The sequence below is a fragment of the Athene noctua genome, chromosome 27, assembly GCF_965140245.1.
Source record: "Athene noctua chromosome 27, bAthNoc1.hap1.1, whole genome shotgun sequence".
Taxonomy (NCBI): Eukaryota; Metazoa; Chordata; class Aves; order Strigiformes; family Strigidae; genus Athene; species Athene noctua.
Window position 1 is genome coordinate 8,037,497 of NC_134063.1, and position 21,028 is coordinate 8,058,524.

The 21,028-nt window shown below is 49.9% G+C and overlaps 2 protein-coding genes across 6 annotated transcripts in view; both read left to right on the forward strand.

The window, feature by feature from the left end:
* The first annotated feature begins 99 nt into the window (after positions 1–99).
* On the forward strand, positions 100–2,819 carry LOC141971071 (activated RNA polymerase II transcriptional coactivator p15-like). The gene is made up of 4 exons (XM_074928161.1): positions 100–168; positions 424–531; positions 761–869; positions 2,728–2,819. Exons 1-4 carry the CDS (start codon positions 100–102, stop codon positions 2,805–2,807), a joined length of 366 nt encoding a protein of 121 aa, XP_074784262.1. The 3' UTR covers positions 2,808–2,819.
* A 5,802-nt stretch (positions 2,820–8,621) lies between these two features.
* The window catches only part of CELF5 (CUGBP Elav-like family member 5), a 40,009-nt gene continuing 27,602 nt past the window's right edge, over positions 8,622–21,028 (forward strand). For all 5 annotated transcript variants that reach the window (XR_012635250.1, XR_012635251.1, XM_074928157.1 and 2 more), the window contains exons 1-2: positions 8,622–9,043; positions 16,098–16,180. Coding sequence is in view for 3 of the 5 variants with exons in the window: in XM_074928157.1 (XP_074784258.1) it covers positions 8,755–9,043; positions 16,098–16,180 (372 nt within the window). In the remaining 2 variants the exon portion in view is untranslated. The remainder of the gene's footprint in view (positions 9,044–16,097; positions 16,181–21,028) is intronic.

The following is a 21,028-nucleotide window of genomic DNA, read 5'->3' on the forward strand; positions in this document are numbered from 1 at the left end:
GCTGCCGCGCCGCGCTCGGCCGGGTATGAGCGTTCGTTTTGGCGGGCGGCGAGCAGGCCCCGGCCCCTGGGTGACCGGCGCGCGGCTCTTCCCGTGGGAATGCCCAAGGCCGAGGAGTTGGTGGGGACGAGCAGCTCGGAGAGCGGCCCGGAGGAGGAGGACGGGAAGGTACTGCCGCCCCGGGGAGAAGGGAGAGCCGCTGGCGGAGCCTCCCGATCGGGTCTCGGTCCCCAGGACGGCGACGCGCCCTTCCCCCCGCACCGCGGGGCAGGAACCCGGCGGAGCCCGTCTCCCCGCCGCCGGCAGCAGGGGCACCCCGCAGTCCCAGAGCACCCATCTGCGGTGGGAGGTTGCAGTACGGCCCGGGAGAAGGGCTGTGGCTCCTCAGACCTGGCCGTTCGAACGGGTGATCTCTCTTTCTAGAAAAGAAAAAAAGAAATGTCTTCCAAGTCAGAGAAAAGGCTGAAAACAGAGGCCAAACCTTCAAAGGTGACAGAAGGACAAGGCAGTGAAGAGGAGGGCATGTTCCAGGTATGGGGGGGCAGGGATCTGCTCTCGGAACGCAACCTCCTCGTCCTCTTTATACAGATCATCTCTGCCTCCTCCGCTTGAGCAGAGCGGTTTTATAGCTGAGCTGGCCGCCTGGGCTGCCTGCTGTCCCTCCACTAGTGCTCTGCCGTGTTGGGTGCCCCAACAGGCCCGACGAGCTGAGGAGCAGCTTGTTGCGGGGCTGGGTTTAACAGACTCTGTGTCGCCACAGATTGGGAAGATGCGTTATGTCAGAGTGTCCTGCTTCAAGGGGAAAGTTCTCGTGGACATCAGGGAGTTCTACGCTGACAAGGAAGGCAGCATGAAACCGGGGAGGAAAGGTACAACTGCATTTGCCGGGTAGCAGCAGGGTGCTGCACCTGCTTCTCCTGCTCTGCCTTAGCCCGTCTCCCTCGGTGGCAGGGTAGCCTGTGCGTGCCGCGCTGAGGGACCGGGGAGCGGAGCAAACCGCAGGGGAGAGTTTACGCTTTCTCAGCCTGGGTGGCAACAACTGAAGAAGAGCACAAAGAACGAGTGAGTGAGAGCTGGAGTTTGGCAGGACCGCTCTGAGAAGCAGTGCAGGGAGCTGCCGTGCAGGACTCTGGTTCTGCCTCTGATCACCAGTCCTTTCTCTGGCTGTTGGCAGGGGCAGAGCTGCAAGGTGGAGGAGGGGAAGCTGAAAACACAGGCTCTGATGTTGCTTCCTCGTGTCCTGCTAGCTGACAAACTCATGTTTTGGTACTGGTGATGCCTAGGGCAAAAAGGTCTCATTTTGTGTGTTTGCCCCTAATCTGTAATGGTGGAGCTGTGCTTGGTGGGAAGAGCCTCCCAGAAGTAAATCCACCCTTCCCTATCTAGGTGGAGACAGGAGGGTTAAGAGCCTTCTGGATCCCTACCAAGAGACTCCAGTGCTGCTGTGTTAGGTGTTCCTTACTCTTTTGGCAAGGCGTCTGCTGGCACAACTTGGGTGGCCCATCACAGCAGTACTACATGAGTGGGTGATGGAAGCAAAGGCAGCTGCAGAAGGCAAGACACGTTCTTTTCGAGAGGCTTTCAGCTGATGAGTCAATATTTAATTTAGGACTTTTGCTTTGGGACTTTGACAGTGACTTGCCAGCTTGCCTCATAGTTCACAGGCCCTGGACTCTTTTCACCTGTCCTGTATGTTGTGCCCAGCAAAGATTCAGTTAACATAGGGTTTCTTTTCGTCCCTGCTATAGATTTTTGTGTCAGGACAGACAAATTTGTTTCAGTTTGGTTTGCTTCATAACCACTAAGCATGGTTTTCCTTCCAGAAATTAATTTTCTTCAGAGAAGTTACAAGTATAAATTACTCACTTAGAAGGAACTGTGTACCCTGTAATGAAAATGGGAACCAAAGCTCTCAAGCTTTTTTGTGCCCTGTGTTGGGGTCAAAGAGGGAAAGGAGCACTGTGGACTCTTTCCAGGCTGCAAAAAGCAGACCCACAATGTAAGACAGAAGGATCTATCAGTTAAAACAGAAATAATGAAGAAATGTTTTTTTTTTCATTTAAATTCTGCCTCTGCTGTTTTTGTCGAGAGTCTGGCCCCTGATCTTTATCTAGAGAATTTAATAAAACTTAGGCCCTGGTTCTTTAATGTGATTCTTAACGAAGCCAAAAGGAGTAAGTTGACAACAGCTGTCTGGAACCCACACAGCAATTTCACTACCATGTTTGTTTTGTAAGGGAGAGGGACAGGACATCAAGACCTTATCTCTGCTGGATCTAAAATGCAGCCAGTTCTTCTCTAGTGTTTAAGCCATCCTAATGATTTCTTGTTAGCAGCAGGTTTTTTTAAATAGAGCTACAGTTGGCATTATTTCCTTTGGGCATTTGAAAGGATAGTGTCCTAACTGCTGTGTGAAGTAAGGTTCTCCTAGAATTTCTTCTCAGTTCATGTGCGTGGGAATTTGTGCTAGGGAATAGGCTATAAGGGGCTGTGGGAATCTTGAAAGGCAATTTGAGTTTATATTCTCATATAGCGCTTATGTGATAGCATTGAGAACTTCTCGATGTGGATGCTGCGGTGCTGGCACAACTGCCACGCTTAGACTGCTTCTGTTTCTGGTCTGTGCCTCTGCCTTAGATTCCAGCTTCCCCTTCTGTAGGTAGTCCGGAGGAGCCAGTCTGGTGTGCTACTTGCCACCTCTGAAATGTCTTCTTCTGCTGTTTTTAGGGATTGCCCTGTCTGCAGAACAGTGGAACCAGCTGAAGGAGATTGTTCCTGAGATCGATGCTGCAGTCAAGAAATTATAACATTAATAATCTTGGATGCCTTCAACCTGTTTCCTTTCCCTTAAGTGCACTGACAACTGTAAAGCCAAGGATTCTCATCTGGAGACTTCCCCTAACCTTGCTGGGGTTTCCTCACTGAGGTGGTGGTCATGCTGAAAAGACCAGAGACTTCTGTTTTCAAGAAGTAGCTTGTAATGAGCACCTGGAACTAGAGCCAGTGCTGTGAAGTAAGACTTCAGCACCTCTGGTGTAGACTCGAGGTCTGTGCTGGTGAGGGACATGACCCCGGCCTGCCTTTCCAGGGGTGGATGGCTTCAGTCTGCCTCATGGAATGCTTTAACTTCTCTACCTCTGTTACTGTCTTCTGCTCAGTTGAATGTTGAACGAGACGGTTTGTGTACCTCATTCTCTGTGTTTCTTCCACATGCCACTGTGGCTATTTCAAGTACTGTCTGTATTGGTGAGGGTTGTTTGGTGTTTTTTTGGTTGGAGATTTTTTTGAGTGAAGAAAGGGATTATTATACTTTACCAACTGGTTTGTCTGTAGAGGGTGAATATGCACAATAAATGTGTTTGCATTATAAAAACGAGAGGCATAGTGTTTCACAGGCTGGCACCTCAACTTTTTGTTTCAGGCACCCTTCTTTGTAGGTTGCTGCTGGATTTCCCTTTCAGAAGGGGAGTGCTCTGTACTGTTTATTCTCATGATATGTTCCCAATAATCCTGCTATACAAAAACAGTCAGACAGCAGTCTACTCCAGGTCATGGGAAGGGCAGGCTAGAATGTAAATCATTCAAAGGAACTGGTAATTAGGATGCCTATTAAATAGAGGGGAAATTAAAGGCCTAAGGAGGAAAAAGAATATTCCTTTCCCTGTGGCAGAGAAAAATGTCAAGCTGTGGAAGGAGTGAAGAGAGGATATTTTATGCTTGAGCTCTAAATGGGTCCTGCTCTGGGATGAGCTGCAGCAAGCACAGCCTTCCTCAGCAAGACTTTTCCAGACTTTTCAACAGCTTGCGTCTTCCATCTATTTTTGGTTTTTCTCTTGCCCTGGTTTCCATAGTATCTGAATGCTTCATGCTCTTAAATATATCGTGACACTTGCAACACCTTGGTGAAGTAGGAGGTACTACGGCCCTTGCTCTATAGAGGTGCTGGGGCTGTAACAGCTCAGGGTTGCGTGGAAGATGTGGGGTGGAGCAGTGAATTGAAACTAAGCTTTCCTAAATGCTGAATTTGTAACTGCTCAGTTAACCTTTCACTAGGGATAGCAGGAGAAAAAAAAGAAATTTCTCCATAAAACTGTCTCTTAAAAAAGGGCTCAGTGCTGTAGCTGCTTGGAGCAGGGGTGGAGATGAGTAGATGTGATGACTGAGGCATTCTCCTCTAATCCTGTGTTCAGCCATTCTCTATTCAAGTGTCACATTTCTTTCTTGACTAAGTGAGAGAGAGCATGAGGATCGTAGATGGTGTCCTGAAGCCAGGTTGCTCATGCCATAAACTTATTCCCATGGAGTATTTATAACATGTCTTAATACAGTGTTCAGAGACTAAAGGTAATGGGACGATAAAGAATTTACAAAAAAGAAAGAGATAGAAAAGAAGCAGATGGTGGGGGTATGAACCCAAGATGCTAGGGATGCTCATTTCTTTTGTCCCAGCCCTGGGGTACCCGGGCTAAAGCATGTGACAGAAACAACCATCTCTGCGCACAATGCATGCTCCAGGGGTGTTTGGGGGGCAGAGGGAGAATCCAGATCAAATCAGCAGAGTTTAATATCTTTGCTGATTAAAACCAGGTCCAAACTGAATTTGATCAGCTCAGTTGAATACTGCATGGTTCTAGAACTGATAAGTGGCCTCCCCTTAACTGGGAAAGGGCGGCCACGTTTCATTGTTTTCTGACTAGCTTTCTTTCAAGTGTTGGAAGAAGTGGTTTGAAAACAACCTAAACTTTTTGTGTAACAGGCAACAAGGCTTTTTTTTTTTTTTTTTTTAAATCCTCAAAGAACAGCTGCTCTTGATCAGAAAGATATCAGGAATCTTAGATGTGCATTTCCAATCTGCCTACTGCTATAGACAACTTCTGGTCATAAAATCCACAAGCTTTAAATTTAGGTTGGGGTTTTTTTTGTTGCAAAGTTAAAATACAAAAAAATCCTAATCTTAAACTGGTTGGGATAACAGATATCCTATGAAAGGTCAACGCAAGGTCTTGGTAAACAAGAGAAGATGAAAGTTTATCGCGTTGTAATCTTTTACACAGAGAGGGTGTTTTTGTTGTAAACTGTTAATCTGTCTGTTTTGGAGCGGTTTTCTCTGCAGAACCTTTTGCTCCAGACCAGAGACAATCACGTTACAGGAATGAACTTTTTATCTTCTTGAGATACTATGTTGTTGCTCGGATATTTTCTGCCAGGACTGTCTTAACTAGTCCTTTGGCTCTTTTACCTGGGGAGCAAACAGGTAAAGGAAGGCAGATTGTCTTGAAGAATCCTTGATATATCCTTCCCCTCCTTTTTTCTGGGCTGCTGTGAGGATTTCCTGCCTCAAGTGCTGTCTCCTAGGAGATGTGGAACTTCAGAGCTCCAGCTTATATTTTCTCCATTCCTTGATGCCTGCCTTTAGGAGCTGGAAGGAAAGGGCAGGTGCTCCTAAAGGCTAAGTGTATCTTGCTGTTCCTGTGTCATTTGTTTGAGCCCTTCTCAAATTTGGGCCACTGGACTGGACCTCTTCACCTTTTATCTTAAGCTGCCCCTGTCTAAATCCAAACACTCATATGCCACAAGAAGCCAGGGAAGTATAGATGTGTTTAAACACCTTGGATATTTTTACTAGCAAACGTCTCTCTGTAGAAGAGAAATTTCTTGGGCACACAATGTGGTTTTCTTTTTTAATTCAAAAATTTCTTTTTTGAAGCAATGTCTCAGGTTTGGGCAGAATTTGTTCCTTCATCCCTCGGGAATCACACATCTGAGCTCTGCTGTGCCCCTTCTAGCTCTCCCTTGCAGCCTCCTCAGTGACAGATGCAACATGTTTCTTCTTCATCTGAAAAGTGACCTGTCGTTTCCCTTTTTCACTCTCTCTTGGTGCTATGACTATCTTTTATCTACCCCTTAATCCTGTTACTGTGGTATATTTCTGTGTCCAGCTCTATAAACTCTTTTCAGGTGCCGATTGACAGCTGTTCTATTTTTCATTTATCAGCAGTGTTTTCATGTCTGTTTTTCTCTGCTGCAGTCGGGGTGATTATATGTCCACTCATGGACTCCAAAACATAGATCTTTCCTTCTAAATAGACATTTCCCACCTGAGGCAGTGGGTCCCTTGAGCTGTAACATAAGCTGAGAGCAGCAGCTCGTGCTGCAGCAGCTAACATGAAAAAGCAGGCTAGGCATGGAAAAGTGCTTGATTACTTGTTTAGCCATGATTCATCCAAGGTGAGGTTTGCTGCTGTTGTGATAAAGATTTCTTGGTTTTAAGAACGCCTTATCTGTTTGCAGCTGTTAAGAATGAGAACAGCTTGGCTTGTCACAGGTTTCCCAGCTGATGCATCTGTGGCTTCTGAATAGATGGCAGAACTCTGCAAGAGATGTAACTAGAAAGTCTGTCTGGTGTGGGGAATTCTGTGGGGTTTAGGGTGAATTTTAGGAGCCGTACTATCCTCATACACAGGGCAGCTCCACAGCAAGAGTCTTGAGACACCTTGGAATGGGTTCAGGCCAGGCTCCAAAAAGCTGAGGCCCTTTGTGAGTCCGTTTCAGCAAAAAGTCTGGATGCAAATTCCAGTCTCTTGTATCTGCTGGACTTTAAGTTCTGGCAGCTCCCCACACAGGTGAGGACATAGCCATGGCTGGAGAAGGACAGGTGCAGAACTCTAGCTTGCTCTTCTGAGCACAACAGAGGAGAAATGAATCCACAGTGCTTTCCTATGGAGGGCCAGCATGTGCCTCTGGTTCTGCAGGGGCATCTGTCATTCTTGCCATGACTTTAGCCTGGAAGCCAAGTGGGTGCTCATACGTGAACAGTGAACAGTACCTCCGTTCCTCCCTCTACTCCCTAGGATTGGGACACCACTTCCCCTGATAACCCACCCTCTTCTTCCTAACCTTTCCTGCACAGGTATCAGCATTGAAACCTGCTGCAGGTATCTCCTGTTGCAGGGGCTTGGAGTCAGCTCTCCACTTTCTGGGTAAAATCAAGCATAACAGATCTGGTTAGTATTTGAGGCAGTACCCTGGGGGGTGAGCTGAGTTAGTATATGGGGCACTGTGGGGAAAAGGCAGGAAGGAGGATATGACTTGGGCAGCCAGCAAGAGGGCAGTCTGCTGAGTCGGGCTGCTGTGTGGGCACGTGGAGCTGTTGTCACACTGGGTGTGTGTTGGATAGCAGGGTCCTCTCCTCCGCTCACAGCCTCCGTCGGTCTGCAGGAGCCAAGGGCAAGAGTGGTGGGAGATGGTGGAAAGCTCCTACCGGAGACTAAGCAAGGGGAAGAGAGGCTGGGTTGTGCCTGCACCATGGTCCTTTGTAAAGCCTCCGGCCTGGCGCATTCAGCAGAGTTGAGCATCGGGCTCTGCCCAAGCTACCTCTGCAAACAACCTCCTCCCTTCTCCCAGCACGAGGGTGCGGGAGTCTGTTCATCTTCAGAGACACTGGGGCAGGATGACAGGATAAACTGCATGGCGTGATGACAAGAGCTGTGCGCGCTGCAGAGGAAATGCCCTGTGGGATACCGGTGGTGCATGGCTGCGGGCGGCGGAGCTGGGCTGTGCCGTGTCCCCGCAGCTGCGGTGCTGAGCGCCGCTGCTCCGTGAGCACAAGCTTTGGGTGTGCTGTGCCTCAGCATCGCCCGGGCCTAGGAGGGGGAGCAGAGCGGGGACAGCGCGGGCCGCCTGGGCTGTGCTGCTCAGAGCACTGACATCTCCTGCTGCCTCATGCCAGAACCGGAGGAGCTGGCGGGAGAGTGATCCACATCCTCACCGAGGAGTCGCCTCTGACCCTGGTAGCAATAATGGCTGCTTCGGCACAGACACGTGAGCAGCTGCCAGCCATCAGGCAAAGCCTGAACAGACCTGGCTGGAAACACCTCGGCCAAGGCGTTGTTAGGAGGGGGCTGAGCTTCTCAAAAGAAAGGGGGCTTTGCCCAGGAGGGCCTGGGGCAAAGGCCTAGCCAGGGTCGTAGACCTGGGGCTCCCCATTGCAGCTAAGCCCCCCCCCAACTGGTGCTTGTGGCTGTGCTCACCACCCTGTTGCAGGTTCTTCACTTTGGGGGAGGGCTGTGTTAAGAAATTTTCTGCTTTTAATAATTTATTTTCCTCCAGACCCCGTCTCTGAGACACTGAGAAAAAGGGGCAAAACCCTGATTTCTGATGTGGATGGGGAAGGGCACTCCGTCTTGTCTTTTGTTAGCAATACAAGAGCAAGCTCTTATTTTGGAAGAAGCTCCGGTGCCTGATTTCCTGGCAGCTGATGACAATTTGTCCTTCTGAGATAAGTACCAGGTGCTACGAATAATACCTCCCACGCCCGCTGAGCAGCGGGGCCTCTCCGCGGCGCTTAGCGCTCTCCCCCGGCTCCAGGGCCGCGGTGTTTCCAGAGCTTGGGCCCTAAAAATACGCCCCGAGAGAGAGAGGCGCTGCCTCCTCCGGGCCCGCGGGGCGCGGCCGCAGCTGCCGCGTCTCCTAGTCCGTGGCCGCCAGCTTGTCGGTGGCTTCTCCCCGCCGAGGGGCCCCTCCCGGGGGGCTCGTCCCGCCCCCCCCCGCCGCGGCCCCGGTCCCGCAGGGGGCGCTGCGGCGCGGCTCTTTGTGGCGCGGCGGCGGGGCCGTTCCCGTTGGCGGCGGCGGGGCCGTTGGCGGGGCCGTTCCCGTTGGAGGCGGCGGCGGCGGCGGGGCCGTTCCCGTTCCCGGCGGCGGGGCCGTTCCCAGCCGCGCCGCCGCCCCCGCCCGCAGCCGCGCCGGGCGCGGGGCATGGCCAGACTCACCGAGGGCGAGGCGAGGAGGCAGCCGCCGCCGCCGCCGCTCCCGCCAGCGCCGCAGCCGCCGCGCCCGCCGCGCCGAACCTCCCCCATGAGCAGCAGCGGCGGCGCGGAGCCCCCCGCGCAGCCCGACAGCATGAAGGACCTGGATGCCATCAAGCTCTTCGTGGGGCAGATCCCGCGCAACCTGGAGGAGAAGGACCTCAAGCCGCTCTTCGAGCAGTTCGGCAAGATCTACGAGCTCACCGTGCTCAAGGACCGCTACACCGGCATGCACAAGGGTGAGCCCGGCCCCGCGCGGCGTGGCCCGCTCCCGGGGCGCGCACAAAGGGCGGCGGGTCCGGCCGCCCGCCCTCGCTCGGGTGGCTCCACGCGTGACCCACCGCGACGTGCTGGTCCCCCACCGGGGCGGTCGCGCCCCCGGACCCGCTGCCCGGGAACGGGTCGGCGTCCCCGGGCGGGGGTCGGCGCCCTCTGGCCGGGCCCGGGCGGCGCGGGGCCTGGCGGGGGGGCGCGGGGCGGGCTGACGCTGCTGCAGGTCGCGGGCGGTGGGGGCCGTCCGTCTGTCCGCCCTCCCGGTGGTCTCTGACCCGCTCCCCGGCAGAACACGGCGCTGCAGTTCTGAGATCCGCGTAACAAAGACCATCGGCCGCAAACCTGCTGTTGCCCACGGCGTTTGGGGTAGATCAGGGGCCTTCTTGGTGGTAGCCTGGGAGAGATGAGGGGCTGTCATCGCTGAAGGACCTTTAGTGGATGCTCATAAGTTTGAGGAGGCTTCCTTAGCAGCACTTACTGTTGTATTTGAAAGCGGTATTTTGAAAAGCTGTGGCGTTCAGGATGTCAGCTCCCTTCGGTGGAGCCGTTCTAGCCCACCCCCAGCAGGTGTGTGGGACCTTGTGATCACCACAGCTCCAGCCATGAATGGGAACTCACGGAGCCGTTTGCTGAGAGATCTCAGAGCGTGATCGCAGCTCCACTCCCTGGCACATGTAGAGCAGAGCCTGCAGGGATCTTACAGTAAGTACCTTGAAGGCTGTCAGTGCTCAGCCCGGGCCTCTGTGACCTGAAACGATTCGTGGTGGGAACGTTTTGGTTCGCACCAGAGGGAGCTTGAGTTGTGTTCGGTCCTGATGCCTCTGGTTTCAGATTTAGGAGGAAGGGTAAGAGAAACTGTGAGTGCTGTGGCAACTTGAACCATTCTAGGCTGAACAAAGCGGGAAGGGGACAACAGAGAAATAAGTTTATTTTCAAACAAAAGGCCAAATCTAACCCCAGCACAAAAGGAAAACACTTCCTCATTGAAGCTTGTGGGAGCAGGGCTGGCTTGAATTTAACTGAAGAAGTATGTCTGGTGGGACTTCAGAACCAAAATGTCATGTGCTTGTGTGTCTGTGTGGGCAAGGGACTGAGTCCAAACCTACTACCATCTGACAGTGAGTTGCCAGGTTTCAAACCCAGTGAGGAGGAGAATGGGCCTTGAGGCAGTTGCACATTTCATTTCAGTTGACATATTAAATATAGGCTGTGTGGTCTGAGGTCAGGTTCCAGGCAGGAGACTGATTCTAGGGATCTGCCACTTAGATGTGGAAATTAGAGGGGGCAGCACTGGTATTAGCTAGATCTGTGTGACATTAACTTGCTGCTAAATGCAGGATTCCTGCAGCAAAATGAATCTATCCCTTTGGTTTTGACATTTTTGAGAGGATGTAGGTTTTGGTCAGGGGTTGTTGGTGCTCTGTTCTGTCCAGAAAAGGCCACTGAGATGCGTGGCTGCTTCTGGTGGCTGTTCTGTGGTCATTGCCACACGCCTTCAGTTTCCTCTGTCTGCCCCTGGTTTTGTACAAAGTAAAAGGTGGGGATTCCTTTCCTGGTGGCGTGTGTTTACATGTAGACCCTTGGCCTGGTTTGGGAATAGGCAATATACCTCTCTGAAGAAGCATTCCTCCACAAGGATGTTGTGGGAGTTTAGTGTGCAGTGAAGAGATTAGACCCACGGTCCAGTCAACCCTGACCCTAGCCTTCCCCTCCCGCCTTACCAGGTCTGGCTGCGTTGGCTTGGGCTCCGTGCAAGAAGGCCAGTCTGGCGCAGAGCTGCTGCTCCCGTGAGCATCAGCAGGCCTGGAGGGTGCCAGGCCTGACCCAGAAGCTGCTGTGGCCTCGAGCACTATGGGAGGAACTGGCCAGGGCGTCACAGCCCCTGAGCAGAGGAAGACTGGGAAGTCTGGGTAACTGTGCGCTCATTCCTGCGCCATACAGAAGCCATAATCTTTCTGGGGCAGTTGTAACAGCAGATTCGGTTTTCTCTCCCCGTGTTCCCTGATCTGCAGTGAGATCCGATTGACAGCTCACATGCAGCTTCCATCTGCTTTTTCCCTTTCTTTCCCTAAATGGGGAGAAGCAGTTGTGTGAGAAGCCAGCACTTCTGGTAAAGCCCAGCAACTCCTCTTGCAATTCCTTGCAGCTTGGTGTAACGCTGAGCAGCTGCCTCTGCCCCCAGGGAAGAAGGAAGGGTGGAAAAGGCCTGCCAGGGGCCTCTGCCAGTGGTGTGAATTGGGCTGCAGAGGCTGAGAGCCCGAGAGCTAGCTAGGACTGACCTGTACAGGTGCTGAAAACTGCAGAGTTCACTGAAGGCGGAGGAGGATCCTACAGGCCTGTGAGAAGCATGAGCACCGTTACGAAACGGTTTTGTTAGTGCTTGACTATTCATGTCTCAGCAACCTGACTGCTGGTAGTTGATACTGTTCCAGCCTCCTAATATTATTCATTAGGCAGTTTTATGTTAATCACAGATACATTTGCATGTTAATGGTAATGTTTGTCTTAAAGCTAATATTTTTATGGGAAGAGCAGGCAGGCATTTGAACAGGCTTTTGGAATGGATCAGAGGAGACCAAGCAGGGAGAATCAAGTGGAGATCTTTGGCCTTGTGTTCCAGGATTGGGCAGAAGGCCGTTCTTCCATGAGTGTCAACTGTGCTCTCCTGGATGGGTCTCCTAGCCATACCTGTGGTAGGGCAGGTGGAGAGCTTCTGGAGTGTGAGACACTAAACTGAACTGCAGGAGAATGGCGTGGCAGGAGCAGTCCTCTCTCGGGGTGAGTGGAGTAAGCGCACAGCGCGTGGACAGATGGGTGGCTTTTCCAGAGGTCAGGGAGGCAGTAACGTCAGCCTAACTTGCCCCACTGGCAGCTGAGTTTTGACTCGGCTTCTTCAGGCTTGTAGATAAGCTCCTTGCTGACTCCATGCTTCCCCTGCTGAAGTATTTGATGTGATTTCTAATGCTAAGCTGAATCTAGAGACCGCTCTCCTGCAAACTGGCAGCCTTTTCTTGCTCAGGGCTTTAGACTGCTGATGTCTGGAGTCATGTTTAGGATCTGAAGGGACTGTAAATCTCAGAGTCAGTGTGTGGCTTGTAGGGACAACCAGGCACAAAATATCGTTTTGTTTGTGTTTGCTGCAGTCTCTTGCAAGTGGAACTAGGCTGGGTTCTGCTTACAGGGAAACCCTCCTGGAGCCAGTGGGAGTAGAGTGGGTCACCCCACACTAAGGGGATATACAGGTTGTTTTAGGCATCCTTGTCAAAATGATGATGGCACCAAGACATAGTTATGCTTAAGGCTTTATTTTCGTAATAGAATTTTACAGTTGGCATAGCCCACAATTTGGGATTAGAATGGCACTGGATTTCTATAATCAGCATCACTATAGTACAGTCTGTAAGTATTATAGTACAGAATTTATATTACAACTTAATTTAGGATTTCCAGTCACCTGGAACCCCTGCAGGTCTGGTCAGATGTTAATACATGGTTTGTTGTATAAATATAACAATCATAATCCAGACTTGAAAAATCATATAAAAGAAGGTGAGTCACCCAGTCCTCAGAGGAAGCAGATGATGGTGGAGGTGTCGCTGGCCACCAAGGGTCATGCCTCTCACTGTCCAGCAGCAGCGCCGGTCCAAGTTCCCCCTTTTAGGACTTGTAACATCTTGATTTTATAGACAGTGCTCTGGGTGCTGTTATGCTTCCCTGTTCTGCGACTGGGTCATCAACACCACCTGGATGGCAGGGTGGCTGGGACCTTCAAGGCCAGTACTTTTTAACACCATGTCCCATGTCTCAGCAGAGGTAGCTGACTTGGTGTTAGAAGTGCCCAAAGGGGCATAAGCCTGTTGACTGAGTTTGCTGTTAACTAAGGCAGGGAACGCAGAAGTGAGAAAACCTAGTGAGAGCGTTGGGTCCCTTTGCACCTCTGTGGACATATCACTGTTGAGTGGATCCCCGGGTGCCTTTGTCAGGCTCAGAGTTTTAGGAGCCTGAAGAACCCATGAAAGACATGGTAAGCAGGGTCCTGTCACAGCATGAAAGCCCTTACTGGCTGTGAAAACGTGGCTTTCCTTGAGTCTCTGGTACTTCTGTAAGATTTAGGCACCTGGGTGGAGGCAGGGGACAATGGGAGGTTGTGGAAAATGGCTGGTGTTTCACTTACTTGCTGTATTCTAAGGAGCAGCTGAAGAGTTAGGTTGCAAGAGATAATGTCTCTTCAGGAAGGAAAGTTCTTTTTCCCAATTATTTGTTACACAGTCAGGCTTAGGGTGTAGTGTTTCTGCAAAACCCCTCTCTGTATTTCTGACCAGGACTTTGCAAAGAGACTAGAATTGACTCCAGCATCCTACCTCCAAAACTTCTGGCTGTGGAGGACAGTAATCATGTTTTCTAAAGGATGTAGCTGACCTCTTCAACTCCCTCCTTTCCACAGCCAGTTCAGCCTCACAGATTCCTGCCATTTGGGAAGTAAGAACAAGATGAAATGAATGAGCTGAATATCCTGAAAGCTTAGAGGCATGGAGAGCTCAGGGACAGAGCAGTGGACAGGGCTGTCCTGTGCCCATAGGCTTGCTTGTCCCAGTCCAGCCCAGACACAGCCTGTTGTTAGAGGCTGCCCAAGTGTGTTTCATGCTTGAGTGAAGGGAGGAAGTACCCACATGCTTGAAAAGCAGACCAGCAGCAAGGATTGCAGTGGGAGTGAAGCAGGAGGTTTGAGTGAGGCATCTTCATGTTCCATAGCTGCAGGATGCTTCAGTCTCCAGAGGCTGCTACCTCTTGGTACAAATACCCAAGACAGGAGCATCTAAAAGATGAACAGTATTTGGGGCTGCCTTTGCTGTAGGGAAGACAAGGACTGGAGGGCTCTAGGGAAGGGGCTCATGGCACTTCTTTGGATTGGTGCTGGTGAGTGTAGGTGTTGCTGGGCTTTACAGATCCCTTATCTAGCATGATAACAGTACTTTCCAAAATAACTCTTTATCCCCATGTGAGGAGTGTCTCTCATTTACACCCACTAAACGGTGCACCTTTCTCCAATCCTCATTTTATCCTTGTCCTCACATGGGCTGTGGTCTTTGAGCCTGCCACTGTGTATTACCTCAGTTTTTGATGTTCCTGAGCACTAGAATTGGGACTCAGTGGACTGGGTTTGAGTGCTTAACTCAGCAGGTAGCTTCATATAGACTTATTCCTCTCCTAGTCTTAGTTTTCTTGGGTTTGATGGCTAATTCTCTTGAGGCAAGGATGGTGTCTTCATTGCATGTGGGCATGGTACCAATGCATTGAAGCTCTCGGGGGAATAACTTACTTGGTCCTGACTTCAGAGTTTTGTGTGCTAAACTTGACCCCAGTTAACTTAGAATGGGTATCGTGTGACTTTCAAAGTAGCAGACTGGAGCAGCAGGTGGAATCAGGCAAGCATCTGTGTTTGGGGCTTTGGTGGCCAGGCCTCTAAATCTGTTAGCCATAGGGTTTGGGCTCTCTGGTTCTTTTGAGACTTTTTCTGATGCTTGACATCACAGCAGTTGTGTGTTTATGGAGGTTTTTATTTTTTTTTTCCTAAGAAGAGCTGCGAGAGCAGATGTGATTTGTTTAGCAGCAGCAACTGATTGGAGTTGGGATGGAAGAACAGCATAATGCCATTGGTTGGGATTGTCTTAAGCAGCTGCCTTCTGCATGGCCTAAAAGTGTTGTGTACCATGGAGTCATTCTGGGGTGGAGGGGACAGACCAGGACAGTCCCTGTCCTGCATCCACCTTTGGGTCCATAGAGAGCTGAAGCAGCTTTGGAGTATCCAAAGCCAGACACAAGAATGTGGGGGCAAAAGAATGGGCCTCTCTGTTTGGGCCATAACAGTGCATCTGCAGCCCCAGCACAACAATATAGATGGACATTTAGCAACAAGCTGAAGGGACATGCCCTGCCTTTGCTTAGGATGTGAAATGCCACTGCAAATAGGAGGGGGGATGAGTGAGGGGGTCAGATGCATTCTAGCCTTTGAGTCCCTTCACCAGTGCTTTGCCCACCCTCGTCTGAAGCAATTCAAGTGGTGGAGCTCCAGGCACTTCCCTGGGGAGATCATTCCACAGTCTAATAAATCTCTCTCTGCTAGGAAATGTTTCTTGATAACCAGCCAGATTTTTCCTTTGCTTAGTTTCATTTGATTATTCTTAGCATCAGAGCACCCAGAGATGATTCCTCCTCTTTCTAGAGGGGCTACAATTCCTCCACCCCTCCCTTGGCTCTGGTGTTAGGCTAAGATGTTGGGTCAGATCTTGACTCTCTTGTCAGGATGTGGTCTCTTCCATGTACTTTTAATCTTGCTTCTAAGTTGGCCCTTGCAGAATGCATTATGCTTTGCTGTTCTCTGTATTTCCCTTGTTATGCATATGCATTATTTGTGTGTGTTTGTGCATACTGTATGGGTGTATGTATGGCACAGAAAGCCAGGCCTCTCCTTCTGTATCTTTCCATGAGTCTGTGAATCTCGTTCACGTGAGCCTAAAATCCCAGATGCTCTTCCTCTTTCCTTTTTTTTTTTTTTTTTTTGGTATCAGTAATCGTACTGGTCCTTGCATCTCCTCTGATCCTTGGCTATTTCTCCCATGGGCAACGTTAGCTTACATTTTGCTCTCCTGTTGTTTCTCACCTTATTTGACACCTGTTTCAAACCTATTGAATTCACTAAGACCCTTTTCCAGGACTTCAGCAGACCTCGGATGGGACCTACAAGTCTTTTCATGTTGTTTGTCTTTTTCCCTAGAGTCTTCAACACATCCAAATTAGGAAACATGTGCACCTTTAATTAGCAAGCCTCCCCCTCTGCCCTCTCACCCCACACAAGGGCAGTTCGTAGGCACTTCCCCTGTACCTGAGTAGAAATGTTGGGGTGGAGGCCTGATGGAACAGGGCAGCATCTGTAGTTCTTCAATCACCTGCTGTTACTGAAGAGGAATGTTGTGTTGATGCACAGCTGCAGGTCTAACTTGACATTTGTATCCACTGCAGGTTGTGCGTTCCTCACGTACTGCGCCCGAGACTCTGCCATCAAAGCCCAGACAGCACTGCATGAGCAGAAGACTTTGCCAGGGGTAAGTCCCAGTGAATTGTGCCTGGAGCTCATGGCATGAGCGGGCAAATGGTGGATTGTCAGGGGAGGAAGTGAGGGTGAGAAGTGGCTTAGATTAATTTCTCTGCTTGTGAAAAGGAATGTGGTTTGGTTACAACAAGGGATGTGGGATCAGAGCACAGTGCTGCTCTTCATAGAGCTGCTGCTCTTTTCTCCACCTTGCCAAGGCTGCCTCATGTAACTCCAGCCAAGCCTATTTCTGTGCTCCTCTTCGGTCTTTGTCATGTGATGCGATGTCTTCAGCTATCTGTCCCTGTCACTAGGGAGCTGTGGGCTTTTGGGTGAAGTGCGTGGACCCAGCCTGCACAGTGGACTTGCTGGAAAGCTGACAGGAGACAAGACAAGGTATCATTTTCCTCCAGGTGTGCAGAACTTCCTGGTACATCTGCTCTTAGTCTGCCATTGCCCTGCAGGGTGCCTGGACAATTTGTTGGGCGACTCTGTGCAAGACCCAAAATGACTTCTAGTGCGGCGGCTGAGTTGTATCAGCTTCTCAGAAAAAAAAATACACTTGCACAAACCATTGTTTGCAAGAGAAGTGGGTTTTATAGGTGAGACCAAAACTGCTGAACTAGCTGTTCCTGGGTCCTGCTCTCTCCGCAGCTGGTGTTGGGAGAAAAGTACAGTGGGGATCTTGGGAGGCCAGGCACTGCGGAACAGGTCCCTCCTTGCAGGGAGGTCTTCTGCCTGCCTGGGACCTACTGGTGAGCTGAAAAGAGTTCTGAATTGTTTCCCTTCTCATTTTGGTATGATTTGAGAGCTTTGACTAGGCATTTCCCTTGCTGTGTTGAGGGGATTGATGAAACACTTTGGAAGGATTCGTTTGGAGGCAAGTAGGTGGAGGAGTTGGGTACTTACAGAGGGAAGCTCACTGGAGGCCCTGAGTGCTCAAGGCAACAGAATAATTAATGTAAACCAGGGGTCTCTGGAGAGGTGTTAGGAATTCTTAACCATAACATTTGCTCTTCAGCCCATACAGGTCCACATACCTTCCTTCACCTCTCCCAGCTCCTCTGAAGACTTCCACATGCACACATCCTTTTCCATATTTATTTACCTGTGCTTCCTTTGTGTTGACATTTTGAGAGATGGAAAATGCATGTAACTTAATTGCCACTTAGTAGGATCTTTACTGTTTCAGGTTATCTCAGGGCATCAAGGGCCAGATTATCAGGTGCTCAGATACTGTTTGAGTTAATTTTGTGCGAGGGGAAAAGGTCAGCCTTTCAGGCCAAAGCAATGTAATCTTCTGTGGGTGTTGGTCTGAGGCAGAATTGGCAGAGTCTATAAAGAACAAGCCGAGGGATGGAGGAGCAGTCATGATGAGTCATGGCACAGTGCTGTACACAACGGAGAACACAGACATGTCTCTACCTAGTACCTGCAGAGGGACTTTGAGTGGTTATTCATGTGGGGCTCGGTGAAGTCAGGGGAATCTCAGTTTTGCTGCAGTTCTACACTGGGAATTTGTTGCGTGTTTCACTATGTTCTCTACTGTTTGTGCTCTCAGTGGTTATAGAGTGCTGCATGGAGTAGTATTTAAAGCGGCAGTTTATCTGTGGTGGTCTAAAGGCTTTTCACGTTAAGGGAGGTGTAAGAAACTGCTTGGGAACGGTAAGAAGTCTGTGCTAGCTGAATACTTTCGAACGTGTTTGTCTGGAGACAGTTAATGAGCATTGTGGTGTAATTAAGCTTCAGGTTTAAAATAAAGGTGAACTGTGCTGCATTTGGAGCTGTCTGTTTTCAGGTTGGCAGTACACCACTTCATCACATTTAGTTTCTCTTCTGGAAAGTCCCTCAATGACCAAGAAAGCGGGATTCTCTCTCTTAGGTCATTGTAGTGGTCATTTAGAGACGGTTACTACCAGAACAGAACAGACCTCCATCCAGATGTTCATGGAGTTGGTCTTGGCACGGACATGGGCTGGCTGGCTTGAGGTAGCTTTCAGCACTATTTTCTTAGCCTGGTTTGCTTGTGTCTGTTTTAGTAGTAGTAGTACCGATCCCTCTGGATCAGTAGTAATAGTATACCTTTTACCTTTAGTAATAGTATTACCGATCCCTCTGACCCATCTGATGACAGAGTACTCTGGAAAGGCAAGGTAACTGATTGTTTCCCTATTTTGGGAACGAGGCTGTGAAATTTCATCTCTGTACATTCACATCTAGATCATCTTTTGATGAACTCTGTGGCAAAGCCTCTCACCAGAAATATAATGAGCACCCTAGCATTTAACAGAGAACAGAATGTAGTGGACCACACTGCTGGGATTTCAGTAAATGGGTCATAGTAAACAAGTGACTTCTTGTTTGTTTTACACATTAACTATCTCTTTATTGCCCGTAGCAATAGCAGGAAGAAAGTTTAAGAGTGTATGACATCAGTGTAGGGTGACACAATCTGTCATCTGAAAGCATGACCAAGCATCAGTGTGTTTAGAGACAGCAAGGTATCAAAGAGGCATAGAAAGGATCCTGTCGGTAATCTGTACTGGCCATTGTATTGCAAAGGAACCACAGGTGCCCAAGTGCCCAGGTGTGTTGGTATCAATGCAGAGACTAGTGGTTGATCTCAACAGTTCATGAACCTGAATAGAGACAAATGGCTTGCTTAGTCTAGATTGGGGGTTTGGTAAGGACAGATTTAAGGAAATGCTTTGATATGGTTTGTGATAGGTCCTTAGGCTGTGATTGGGCAGCTGGAGCTGGAGCAGGACTCCTGGGTTCTCTTCCGTCACTGGGTAGGCCTGTGCCCGCAGAGGTGTTGCTTAGGCCCTCCAGATCTGATGCTAGCGACGTCAGCCCGTCTGGGAGTGCTGCCGTGTTGTTCCTGCAGGGTCCTACCTGCAGTGTAGCTTTCCTGAGGTTTCATGTTGTAGGTTTTCCACATAAGTCAATAGGAATCGCCGTGGTCTCTCTCTGGTTTTGTGGCATTTTTGGCAAGTTGTTCTTTTGGTAGATCAAAATTCCTGCTTATTTTTAAAGTGAGAGCTGTTGGATGTATGGTAACTAAATAGAATTTAAACTCAAAAAAGCTTATTTTTTGACAGTAAGGCTTAGTATCTTTCTCTGAAGGTAGACAGATTTTTGGCTTTCACCTCCTTTTTGAAGGGCTGGTGTGCTCAGGGTGTAAAGCAAGAAGACTGTCAGCTGTATATTGTATTTTCTGAAACGCTTATCAGCTTTCAGGGCTGGTGAATTGCTATCAGTGCAGTTGGGAAGTAACAAACGCATGAATCTTCTTTTGGGGAGGAAGGATGGAGCTTCCTAGAACAGAGGTAAAGTACATTCTCTGTGAGTTAGTAGAAGTGTCTGATCACCCAGGCTTGCTAAGGAGCTTACAAGGATGCCAAGTGTCTGTGCCCTTGCTGTCCGCGGGGGTAGGCAGAATGCTTGCCTTGCGGCTGTGTGGGTGGGAGCCTGTTTCCACACATTGTGGTGTGGACCCGCAGATGCGGACAGCAACCTGTGAACCTCAGCACAGCCGAAGGGCTGACACACAGCAAGACAGGCCTGCCCATCACCGTCGTTGGTGCAGGTGACAAGCAGGAAGCACATGACACCTTGCTGGCAGCAACTCGTGCTGTGCAGCATCCAGCATCACGGTCAGTTCTCCACCCTGCGCCATGTCCTAGCCAGCCTTGACACGCTTCTGCTCCGTGCCCTTCACAGTACTTTCTGTGTCCTGCATGTGCAAAGATCCTGTTTTACATTCCCCAGTTTTGCTCCCTGAGGACAAGCTGGGGAACTGCACAATTAAGTCTGACTCAGTCCCAGTAAAGCAGTTCGACAGGCTCTAAAGACTCCAACAAGAGATGGAGACAGATCTGCCCAAGGAACAAAACAGAAACCAGCTCCCTTTATGGCCTGAGTCCACAGGGCTTGGGGAAAGGTGCGCAACCCGTGGAGGCTGAACAGATGAGGTCTTCGGATCTGAAAAGCAGAGAGGGAATCAAGCCCTTATGCTTCTTCCTAAGTCTAGTGTCCTCTTCAGCTGCCAGCCAGTGCAGTGTTTCACCTTCTCCCCACTCCCTGGCACACTCCTCCCCAGCTCAGTGAAATGATATTATATCTCCATAACCCATGCCTTTGATTTGTGATTGTGCCTTCACTTTGCTGAGTTCTGAAAGGAATTTGAGAGGTTATTAATGACATGCAGTGATCACACACCAAGTTAAAGCCTCTTGCTAAGTGAAATTTGAGGGAGAAGCAGCCAGCTTTTCAATATTTCGCAGAAATGCTTTGTGTCTCTTTTCATTTGCAGCCAGACAGTTGCAAATTACATAAAATTGCTCCTGAAGAAGAAGGGGAAGAAGAATAGAGGAAGGAAGTGGAGGGGGGGAGGTTTAAAAAAGTAATTCTTCTGGCAAGGTACAGTTACAGTTTTATTTCTGTGCAGAACAAAGAAGGACTTGCTGAAAGATAGGCAAGTAATTGGCAGAAATTGGTATTGATCCAAGCTGGGAATATGGGCAGTTTAGGAGCAGTGATGGGGGTGCTGAAATGTGGCTACATCAGGGGGAGAGCTCATGGATGCCATGATGGCTTGGGAATGCAGGGACACGGGAATGGAAAATTACAGAGAGCAGCAGCATTAGAGCAGAGAGAGACTCTGGGAATGCACCAGGGGTTGAGATGCTGCAGCACTAACTCAGATGGTTGGGCACAAGGATTAATGCAGGGACCCGGCAGAGCTTGAGCAGAGGGCATCCCTGTGGACAGGCTGTCTCCTGTGCTTCCAGGAGCAAGGGCTCACCATGGGCCATCTGTCAGGATCCACAGCCTGTGATGTTACCAGGGAATGCAGGTG

Bases quoted from the DNA above. Each gene is read 5' to 3' on its own strand.
- LOC141971071 (XM_074928161.1), top strand. From the start codon at position 100: ATGCCCAAGGCCGAGGAGTTGGTGGGGACGAGCAGCTCGGAGAGCGGC. The intron at 532-760 runs GTATGGGGGGGC...GTGTCGCCACAG, and splicing joins AAGAGGAGGGCATGTTCCAG to ATTGGGAAGATGCGTTATGT. The intron at 870-2,727 runs GTACAACTGCAT...TGCTGTTTTTAG, and splicing joins CATGAAACCGGGGAGGAAAG to GGATTGCCCTGTCTGCAGAA.